The sequence below is a fragment of the Lytechinus variegatus genome, chromosome 7, assembly GCF_018143015.1.
Source record: "Lytechinus variegatus isolate NC3 chromosome 7, Lvar_3.0, whole genome shotgun sequence".
NCBI classification, from domain to species: Eukaryota; Metazoa; Echinodermata; class Echinoidea; order Temnopleuroida; family Toxopneustidae; genus Lytechinus; species Lytechinus variegatus.
The window spans coordinates 2,588,331-2,600,423 of NC_054746.1; the positions used below are offsets into that span (position 1 = coordinate 2,588,331).

The following is a 12,093-nucleotide window of genomic DNA, read 5'->3' on the forward strand; positions in this document are numbered from 1 at the left end:
GAAACTGAATGTAGAAATGAATCAAATTCATTATTTAAAAAAAATCAATGATAATTGTACCTCATCACACTAGTTATTTTTCACAAAATTATTAAAATAATAAACAATTTTAATGCTCAGTATTTCTATGTAATACAAAATTAAAGGGAGTAAACAATGCCTGCAGCAATCTGGTAATATAAATGTATTTTTTTTTATTGTGGAGTACTTCACAATTATATTAAAAAAAGACAACACTGAAGAAGTAAGAAGATGCAAATTATCAATTTTCTATTTTTTTCTTCCAAGACCGCCGTCTGATGATTCATCTTCTGATGGGATAGACTTTGAAAGGAGTGATGGAGAAGAAGAATCAGAAACTGGTCAGTCAATATCAAAACATGTAAGAGAATGCTCATATTGTTATTATTAGTATTATTGTTATTATCATCATCATCATCTTCATCATCATCATTTTCATGTTCATCATCATCATCAAAATCATCATCATCTTAATCATCATCATCTTCATCATCATCATCATCATCATCATCACCACCACCACCACCACCACCATCATCATCATCGAACGTAACATCTGCTCCGCAGTAAAAAGTCTGTGCATTTTATGTGTTAAAGTAAAAATCGCATCATAACAAATATCAAGATGGAGGCTGAGAAAAAAGGAAGGCCAATTTCACTGAAGAAGAGAAAATTACGCTAATAGTAGAAATTAGAGAGAGGGAAGAGATCTTGAGACCGAAGCTTAATTCACGTATCATGTTTCAGGATAAAGAAAAGGAGTGGGACGAAATTGCGTTGAACCGAGAACAATTAAGACATCTCATAACTGTCTTAAAGTTAGGGCAAAATTCATAGCCATGTTGTATTTATGGAATACAGACTCTGCATGTTTAAGAAAAGTAATTTAGCCATTCATGCTATATCCGTCTTAGTCACGCGAAAACTCTTAGCCAAATTCTAAGACAAAATTCTTAGCCAATTCTTTATGGAATACACGTTTGACAAAGAATTTTGTCTTAGACAGAAAATAAGACAAAATGCTTCATTTTTTTTTACATAAGCATGCTTATCTTGTTTATGGAATACAAGCCTTGGGGACTACAGATGATAAAATTTATCTATCAATTTAAAAAAAAATGCAACAGACATTTGCATTTGATTGAGAATATTTTCTTGCAACAAGAGTAAGTCATACTTAAATGCTTTGTGAACCATTCCATATATTCCCTTTTTCATGTCGTGAATGATATTTTCATCATTTCCAGGAATCCAAAAGGAACAAATCCAAGTCAAATGAGGAAGACAACTCTGAAGACAATCCAGTATTCTCACCTGTTCAGTATCTTTATATCCAAATGGAATTCTGTGAGAAGAGCACTTTGAGGACTGCTATAGATGCTGGCATGTATGATGATAAGAGACGATTATGGACCCATTTCAGGGAGATCATTGAAGGACTTGCTCATATCCATCTCCAGGTGGGTGTTTCATAAAGCTGTTCGTAAGTTAAGAGCAACTTTAAGAACGACTGGTAATTCTTTCTTGTGGTAAATGGTATAATCCTTGTTGATGGTTAAGCACAGAAGAAAGGCTCACCAGTCATTTTTAAAGTCGCTCTTAACTTACAGCTTTATGAAACGGCCCTCTGGTCTATAATCCCATTCTACTTACAAATGTGTGGAGATTATAACAATGCTGTTTGTTTGAAGCGCATATGACATTATGATAAGAACAAACCTATGTGCTTTCGATGGACTTGGATATTATGTTCGACTAACCTTTTTTGTCATAGTTGTTATTCTAGGGATAATGTTTTGATTTTTCTAAAATCTATTCCTTTAATTTGCCTGGATTATAATCCAACTCTACAGACGCACATGTAGATATTATGTCACAGTTACCTTTAACCAGTTATTTCTCAAAGGATTGACTTTTGAATCTATTCTTTAATTTGCTTTGAATAAGAAATGGTTGGTCAGTACATGATCTCCAGTTTAATGATCTCATTTATGTCCAAATTGTTTTGAATAAGAAATGCTCATGTACCTTCTCGAAAAATCAGTCAGTAAATTTTGAATTTGGAGCTGCCCAGTATATTGTATCAGTGAGGCATGTACAGTTTTTCACTTCATTCTAAATTTAAATAGCTCTCTGTTCTCAACAGCAATTTCATTCTTGATGAGATATGTGGTGTTTTAACTTTACCCAGGGGCCGTTTCATAAAGCTGTTTGTAAGTTAAGAACGACTTTAAGAACGACTGGTGATCCCTTCTTGCGGTAAGTGGTATATGGAATCGGCGATGGTTTAGCGCTTAAGAAAGGATCACCACTCGTTCTTAAAGTCGCTCTTAACTGACGAACAGCTTTATAAAAAACACCCACTAGAACAGTTCAAAAGATGACGGAATATTCAGATATATACATGCACATGCCATCGGCTTCCTGCAAGAAAAGACTTTTAGGGTATTTTTACAATTATTATTTTTTATTATGCCATTTTAATTTGCTGGTATGTCAATTTTTACTCGCAATTTTAAAATAAGTTTTGCATCATTTTATAGACTGCAATGTAATCGTTCAATATTTGAAATAAAAAATAATCGTAAAAATTACCCATAAATCCCTTCTTGCAGGAACCTTACCATCTGTTTAGCTACAACCATACATTTATACACAGGTTTGACTCTTTTTGACACTTATGACAGGGTATGATACACAGAGACCTGAAGCCAGTGAATATCTTCTTAGATTCCAATGACTTTGTCAAGATCGGTGATTTTGGTCTGGCTACCTCGGAGCAGATGGCTGGAGCGCTGACCAGCGAGGTCTCCTGTCATAACAGATTGACGGAGTCATCGCAGTCAGGAGAAGCAACACCTGGTCAGTACTACTTCTTAATTGATTGGTTGATTGATTGTGTACAATATGTATTGATGATGGATTAGTCAGTCAGTATATGATGATTAAATGATAGATAGATGATAGATAGATAGGTAGGTAGGTAGGTAGGTGGGTGGGTGGGTGGATGGGTGAATGGATGGATTGATAGATAATTTAAATTGATTGTTTGATTGATCGATTGGTTAATCAAGACACTGTTTGATTCATTAATGATTAATTAAATGACAGATTGTTTAATGAATTGATTAATTGATGATTTGGTGTTTCAAGCCATCAGCCACTGAGTGGTTGATTTTTGTCTCACCTGCATAGCAGAGCGAGACTATAGGCGCCGCTTTTCCAACGACGGCGGCGTCAATATCAAATCTTAACCTGAGGTTAAGTTTTTGAAATGACATCATAACTTAGAAAATATATGGACCTAGTTCATGAAACTTGGACATAAGGTTAATCAAGTATTAGTGAATATCCTGCCTGAGTTTCAGGTCACATGACCAAGGTCAAAGGTCATTTAGGGTCAATGAACTTTGGCCAAGTTGGGGGTATTTGTTTAATTACCGTCTTAACTCTGAAAGTTTATGGATATAGTTCATAAAACTTGGACATACATGTAAGAGTAATCAGGTATCACTGAACATCCTGTACGAGTTTCAGGTCACATGACCATGGTCAAATGTGATTAAAGGCCAATGAACTTTGGCCTGTTGGCGGTGTTTGTTGAATTACCATCCTAATTCTGAAAGTTTATGGATCTAGTTCATAAAACTTGGGATATAAGAGTACCGGTAATCAAGTATCACTGAACATCCCCTGTGAGTTTCAGGTCACAAAACCATGGTCAAAGGTCAGTTAAGGTCAATAAACTTAGGCCATGTTGGGGTAATTGTTGAATTGCCATCATGACTTTGATAGTTTATGGATAGAGTGAATGAAATGTGGACATTGGTGTAGTTGAAAAGTCTTGAGTCACCATTCAAATGTCATTTATGGTCAATGAATGTTGTATTACGTCCTTATATGAATGGTGTTTTTTGAATGATTATATTGTAGTAGTTATCACTGCTGCTATATTAAATCGCGTAATGCAGGCGAGACTGCCAGAGGCATTCCACTTTTCACTTTTTCATACATAAAATGATAGATATCAAATACATCTTTACTCTGTAAATATCTTATACAGGCAACCATATGACGGGGAAGGTTGGAACAGCACTGTATGTAGCACCAGAACTATGCAAGGCACGAAGTAGCCATTATAACCAAGTAAGAGTTAAAAGATTAAGATCATGCTATTCTATATTTGTTCTTGTCAGTCATAGGGTCATCAAATACTAGCAAAACGAAATTAAACATTGCATTTGAATTGCATTGAATGAACTTTAAACAATATTCAATTGTTATTATAAATCTAGAGATTGTATGTTGTGTGGGAGTTTACCATACTGGAAAAGAAGTTCTGGTATTAAGTTCTGTTTTGCTAATGAAATACTCGTGAACATGACCATGGCTTGTTCTATTGATAAATGAAGAACTATTGAAGTGGAGGAATGATATTTCAACTTGGCACATATGGGGGTGACGATGATCCAGTTTTTGTCTCGCCCACCAGAGGTGAAGGCGAGACTTAGGGATCCAAATGTCGTCCGTCGTCCGTCCGTCGTCCATCCGTTGTCCGTCCGTCACAAACCTGTGATGACACCTAACTCCACAACCGTAAGTCGCTTTTTAACCAAACTTGGATGGTAGATGGACTTGGGGGACCTGCATGTTATGCTGCAGTCGGAGGTCACATGGTAAGGACAAAGGTCATTTTCAGGTCAACGTTATAGTTTACATGGAAGACTCTCTTATGACACCTAACATCTTTTTTTTGTCTTTCAATGTTTTTTAGAAAGTGGACCTGTACAGTCTTGGTATAATCTTCTTTGAGATGTGTTATAGATCATTATCAACTGGCATGGAGAGAGTCAAGATATTGGGCCAGATCAGACAAGTATGTAAAGATGAAACCTGAAAGTAGTTGTCGTAAACATTGATTTCATGAGCAAGTCTGTAGAACCAAGATTAATTATGACTATATCATCATGGATAGTTACTGATACCGAACTTTGTGAAATCATGAAACCTAAGGCTGAAAACAATCATGATGCCAACACAGATAAGTACTTGTTGGACTGTGTTTTATTATTGTTTCCTGAAAAAAAGACCAGACATTTGGCTCGAATCCCATGCTTATCTTGCTAATTTCTCAGCCAATTATAACAATTGCTTCCAAAATCCTTTAGTACATATATTTCATGTATGCAAACAGTCACTTTGGTGGTCATTTTATTTGATTCTGTATGTACTCCTTTTGAAATTGTCACTAATAGTGGCCTTCATCGTTAAAAGATCAGTCTCCACATTTCTTTACATTTTGTCTTTTTCTCCACATCCTACAGGAGTCGATCCAGCTTCCCGAGGACTTCGACGAGTTGCGGAACACCAACGAGACGGCCATCATCCACTGGCTCCTGAACCACGACCCCAAGCAGAGACCGACCTCCCACGAGCTCCTGGAGAGCAAGCTCCTGCCTCCGCCCCAGATGGAGGATGCCCGGCTCCAGGACATGCTCCATCAGACGGTGGCCAATCGGCAATCCAAGGGATACCACTATCTCATGACGGAGCTCTTCGCTGTCGAGAGCAGGCCCGTGGCGGACTTCACCTATGATATCGACATGCATAAGGTAATGGTAAATTGATAATTGGTCTATGCCCGCTTTGTCTTATTTCTTGTTGGTCTTATCCCACATGGTCTAACCCTACTTAGTCTCCAACCAGTTCCTCTAGTTATTTTTTGAAATTTGCCATTTAGCCTATTTACTATTTTGTCTAATTTCCAGTTAGGCTACACTCGTTTCGTCAACTGAACTTGGTCTAATGCTATTTAGTCTATATGGTTGGATGGACTGTTTTTTAACCACTTTATCATTTGTCTTGTTAAAAAGGGACTTGTAGAAGAAATGGAAATTAGACCATCTTGGCACTAGACTAAATGAAAATTAGGCAAAGTAGATTTTAGTCCTAGTGCTTGTTTGGTTGCAGTTTATGTTCTTAAATGAAAGCATAAGATTATTTTGTTGAATATACTTGGTAGTTTTTTTTTGTCATCCTGCAGATATTCAGACTCAAAGTCGATGAATTTTAAGCTTCAAGGATTTAAGTGTGTCTAGGAGGTGAATGTTAATCAAAGTAATGACATTGAAGTTTTGAATATTAGGCATTAATCACTGGAATCCTCCATCTTCTTTCTTTATGAATAAGGGCTTCTCATTGAAGAACTCTCTGACTCAACAGATGGTCTACGACACCGTACAGCGTATCTTCCAGAAGCATGGAGCCGTCCGTATCAACACTATCATGTTACTACCCAAGACCAAGCTGTATGAACACAGTGATATGTGTGCTCACTTCATGGACCACAGTGGAGGGATAATGACCTTGCCCTATGACCTCAGGGTATGTCTACCATTGTATCCTACATAAATTAAATCCTGTATGCTGATTGGTTTAATTAGCATCATGTGACCAAACATATTCTCACTATTTTGCGATGATGTCGAAAATGAAGGCCCACCAAAGAAAATGTGCTATTCCATGACCCCAATGATGGAATAGTCGACTGTTCCATCATTGACGTCACAGGTCATTGACACAGATCGTGCAATCTCTTAGGCGCAGTGGTCAGTGAGTTGACTCTACCGGGCAAGTCCCGTGAGTTCCGCTGAACTCATGATTTAGGGATAAGTAGCTCAGTCTGTGCAGCACGTTATCTATATTTAAGTTCAGATAACGAAAAGATTAACTATGTGTATGAGAGTAGATAGACTATTGTTCCACCTTATTAAATGTAGGATATAAAACAAATATACCTGGCCTTTATTTTGAAAGTATAAAGGGAATTATTTATCCTCGGTTGTACTGGCCAAATCACTATTTATAAATAGTAATGCCAGCCCAACCTCGGAAAATAATTCCTGCTATACTTACTCAAAGCCTGGTATATTTATATATTATACAGATAAAACATCATTGAGGGCATTAGTACAAATTACAAATGCACAATATACCTGTGGAACAGTTTTAACATGCCCAAGACAAAGCCGAGGGTGTTTGGACCGCTTCAAAAGTAACAAAGTGTGTGTGTAATTATTTCAATGTCCAAGCAAAATGATGTGCATTATTTGTTTTATATTAAAGATGGTGATGTGGATCCTTGTTATCTAATGAAGCGTCCTCATCTCCAAAGCATGACTGGTCCATAGAACTAGTCATTGAGGATTATAGATTCAGTAGACTCACAGTTAATGAACATCAATCATTTGTGTCTATTCTCCTCTTAAATATTACTTCATTTTTAAAGAAAGAAAAGTTACCACAATCATTTACAAAACAATATAATTAGTTATCCTTCTCTATAACTATCCACATTTGGCAAAGCAATGGTGTTATACAATATACAGATCCCTGATCATTGAGGGCCATAGATTATGTATGACTTAGTAATAACCCACTAAATTATAACTAATAAGAAATAATTATCATGTTACACATATCACTTTTACTGCCAACACAGATCACTGTAAAATATCAAAAGAATACGCATATGATTTGTCTTATTATGCACTGATCAAATCTCAAACATTACCCCTCTCTGATCTCTTCCCAAAATTAGATAGACATCACTATGACAACCACACAATCAAATCTACAATTGCAATTACAATATCCAGGGGTAGTATTCTGAGGTCATTTTGTCTTTTAAGATAGTTTATTGTAACTCTTAAAATGAAATTGGTATTCTTACTTCAACAAATAACAACCCCTGATCAACCCCTGATCCAAGGCTTGCAAGAGTGTCTAATGCAACTTCTTTGGAATGTACGCCTATGTTTTTTTTTTTTTTTTTTACTCTGATAATGATGTCAGAGGAGTTTCCAGACACCCAGCAATGCTGAAGATAGCCTTCTCAACAATGTAGTCAAACTGCTTTTCTTCCCAGTTTGTAACAAGCAAAGGGTTATAGGCTTATTTTTGACTCTGATAATGATGTCAGAGGAGTTTCCAGACCCCTGGAATTGCTGAAGATTGCCTCCTCAACAATGTAGTCAAACAACTTTTCTTCTCAGTTTGTAAGAGGCCATAGGCCTTATTTTTTTCTCTGATGATGTCAGAGGAGCTTCCAGATCCGTGGAAACGCTGAAGATTACCTCCTCGTCAATGTAGTCGGAACAGCTTTTCTTCCTGTTTAAAGGAGGTGGAAGGCCTGTAGGCCTATGTTTGAGTCTGACGATGTCAGGTGAGTGTCCAGACCCTTGGAAATGCCAAAGGTAGCCTCCTCACCAAATTAGCCGAACAGCTTTTCTTCCCAGTTTGTAAGAGGTGGAAGGCTGGCCCTCCTCCGGTGCCCTTCTCTCTGCCGATTTCTCGCGATTGCTTTCTTCTTCAACTTGCATTTTTCTGCAGTAAACTTCCTCTTTATTTCATCCACAGTTCTCCTTTTTCCGCAGATGGAACTAACCTCCTCCGATACACTTTCCCAAGCTTGGTTTTTCATCTGAGTGGTCAGTGTACCAAAGAGTGATTTCTGGATGACATCTTCCCATGCTACTATTGCAGAAACCATCACCTCTACTTCCTCCGGGGTGAAACTATCTCCTCGCCTCTGCCGGAAGGCCATGTTTACCCCGAACAATATCTCGGAATCCACGTGTGATTCTCCTTTTGGTCACGCTATTTGCCCTTTATTTTTTTCTCAGTTGTGCATCCATATCAAGTGCTTATCTACTCAAAGCTACGCAGATGACGTGCTTAGCCCTAGGCGTTGGCCCGGCCATTGTTAAAGCGCATAGCTCCATTGATGCTACGTGCACTTCAGTATATGGGACTGCACTATCCACTCCATGAACCTAAACCTATACCTGAATTATCAGAAATTGCTAAACAATACATCTGATCCCTCTTTCTTGGACGAAATTTACTTTTCGTCTAGATTTCTTTAACTTAACTCATTGAACACTTTCTATTTTCTTTATTATACACATTTCCCACAGACCTTGGCCAAAGTTATCTCAAGTATAGGACTTGATAGAGGACTTGATAGATTAAATTAGTCTAGATTAATGATATACATCGCTCATAAAGGATGCCATCATGCAACACAATATAAAGGCAAATATATGTGTAGTCATACCGGCATTGCATTCACACACAAAAAAACTACTAGTATGATACGCCTAGCCTAAAAAATGGTTAGACTTAGCAACTTCAAAGTCACGCGAAGACAAACAACTGAATGAGTATAATTTTATTTTCGTTTTGTGCATTACTGATAGCACTTCAAAGGAATTGTTCCAGTGTTATATCTCCTAGGCCACTGGAGTTCCCTTATAGTGGTCTGGGTTCAAACTATTCCATAAATTGGATATCAAATCAATGGAATTATGCGTTGGGTTATATAGTCAAGGAATGGAAAACACTATTCATTCTTGGACTCTGACAAGAGCTCCTTGTGGTAAATGTTCACAACACATTCATGAATATGATATTGCAGATGAACATTTTAGGTGCTCAACATGTTCATGGAGTAGCCTGGCCTGGTTTGGGGACTATTTCATGGTGTTCAATCTGACGCTAGTAGATCCACCATCTCTGACTCTGATGATAGAGGTGTTATTGCGAATGTTAGTATTAATTTGTTGTAGAGCCACATCTACTGAGTACATGTATAAAAGCAATTGAAAGCTTGCTTCCTTAATAGGAGTCAGCTTCAGCTGGCTGTCTGTAAATTTGTTCACAATGTTCTCATCATCCGCACAATTATGACGGATTGTCATTTCCGTGATCTAGCATAAGATCTATTTTACTTCTTGTATTCTTCTCATTCAAACAGTTTTTTTTATACTAGTGTGTGATCGATGACTGGAGACACTCATGATGCCCCTTGAGTTATATCCAGCATGAAACAAAAGCATGATGCTTGTCGCTCAAAGTGAATGAGAGCATCCAGAAAATTCCTTTAATCTCTTTGTCATGACTTCAAGAGTAGATTTTCCAGGAGGACCGTTAACATGCCATATATGTCATCTTGGTCACTTCCAAGATTCTTTGGCCTCTGCCACATCCACTTACATTGTGAATTCAGTTTGGTAATGTATTTTTCCTGGTTTGATACAGGACAGCAGGAAATGTCTGGCATTGCATTTGCATGTCATTTATTTTATTTTATTTCAACATGGTATACGTACTTCAGCTCACGGCTGTAGAATATCTGTGCATACATGAAAATCTAATTACATGTTTATACAAAATTAAGAAACTCAAAATGATACAAATCATTGTACAAGGGGCTAAGCTCAGTGTGAGATTGAAAGAGGCCTGCATACAATTCGAGTCCTCATTTCCTCATTTGAGATTAGAGGGTGATGCTTCACACTCCCTTTCTTTTGTGCTTTTAGTCTCACCATCAAACTATTACAGTGCAACACGATTTTTTCTAACTATAGCACACATTGCAATACACTTTCATATTTCACATTCTCCCAATGATGATAAAGTGTGGCCTGGAGCTAGCATATAGGCATGGTATCCCTAAACATCATACACATCTTCACTCCTTGCTTCCCTGTGGTGACCTGCCTGGAGGTGGTGGTACTGACCTCAACCTTTGGGTTTATTTGCATATGCAATTTGTATGACATTTGTAAATAATAAATATATTCAAATTTATATTTTGTATAGAAAAGGAAGTGCATGAATATTTAAAATTTCCAATGGATATAAGTGAGTTTCCGTGAATAAACATTACTTTCACTAAATATTCATGAGGCTGCACCATTCATAGCAAATCTTCTGGTCATTAAATGAGCATGAAGAGAGGGACAAAGGAACATTGCATGAGATGAATGGATTCAATGTAGAGGCTGAGAATGAAGAAGGGGGTAAATATCAAAGCTGTTTGTCTTAAAATAACACATAGGGTGAACATAATAATTCCTTATCCCTGATTATTTTGTCAAGGGAAAGCCTGCATTTGATTTACCAAATATGCTTCACATGTTCATGAACTGTTGAATTTTATTGAAAAATAAGGTCCATACCATAAATGAACAGATAAAATAAACATTGTCCCGAAAATCTGAGAGAGAAACTAATAATTCCTCCTGGAATATTTCATGAAACAAACTTTGAGATGTGTATTTTATCTTTCTCTCTTTCGTTAGGTACCTTTTGCTAGGTATATAGCTCGAAACAATGTGACAAATCTCAAAAGGTAAGCTTATCATAATTTTTTATGAGTTCAAATGTGGATTTGTTTATTGTGATAGTGTAAGGTATCGAATGAGGAGATTTTATTTCAGTATTTATGTCGAGCAAAAATAAAGGGACAGTTAAACTGTATATTCATTATTGAAACATGGTAGAAAAATAAATCTGAGAACCGTCCAGTTATGGTTTAATTTTTGCTTTGGTAATTTAGGCATAAAACATACACTACATGGTGTTGTAATGTTCCTGATGCTCGCATCTTTCAATCTAAGGGATATAGATTCAAATATCAAATCATAATATTTAATTTTCTTTATCAATCAATCTATTTGTATTGCATTGCCGTTGACCAAGGTGAAGTGATTTCTGGTATGGATACAGGAACTTGAGCCAGGATAATAATGATTATAATAATTATAATGATAATAATTATGATATGCAATATTTATGTAGTGTTTGATATAAAGTCTCTAAGTGCTATGTACTCTTACCTTTATAGCTTGAGCATAGCTACCATGATCAATCATTCAAGAAGTTCCTTCCTACTGGGCCCTTAGCGCTATGGTGCAACGTACGTACAGTGCCGCAATCCCGTTCCTCAGACCTTGTTTTTCACACCATCCTGTATATATTTAGTTCCCAAGACCCAGTACTTAACGCTTTCAGTCAATTCCTTAGACCCCCATTTCAGAGTTTCGTGAGGCACACCCCCCTCAGCTACTGGGTAGCCATTTGTTACACCTGGATAGATAGTGGCAAATGTAGATAAACGCCTTTGCCATTGGTATCGGTTGCTGCCATGGGATATGAACCCTTGACCTTGTGATTCAAAGTCAGGGATCTGGGGTGGTATTCTGAAAACGTTCTTATCTTTGTTCT

The 12,093-nt window shown here is 37.1% G+C and overlaps 1 protein-coding gene across 2 annotated transcripts in view; it reads left to right on the forward strand.

The window, feature by feature from the left end:
* The window catches only part of LOC121418211 (eIF-2-alpha kinase GCN2-like), a 58,723-nt gene that overhangs the window by 25,559 nt on the left and 21,071 nt on the right, over positions 1–12,093 (forward strand). For both annotated transcript variants that reach the window (XM_041611946.1, XM_041611947.1), the window contains exons 18-25: positions 289–382; positions 1,269–1,481; positions 2,709–2,883; positions 4,085–4,167; positions 4,796–4,897; positions 5,346–5,633; positions 6,211–6,405; positions 11,169–11,218. In XM_041611946.1, the coding sequence (XP_041467880.1) occupies positions 289–382; positions 1,269–1,481; positions 2,709–2,883; positions 4,085–4,167; positions 4,796–4,897; positions 5,346–5,633; positions 6,211–6,405; positions 11,169–11,218 (1,200 nt within the window). The remainder of the gene's footprint in view (positions 1–288; positions 383–1,268; positions 1,482–2,708; positions 2,884–4,084; positions 4,168–4,795; positions 4,898–5,345; positions 5,634–6,210; positions 6,406–11,168; positions 11,219–12,093) is intronic.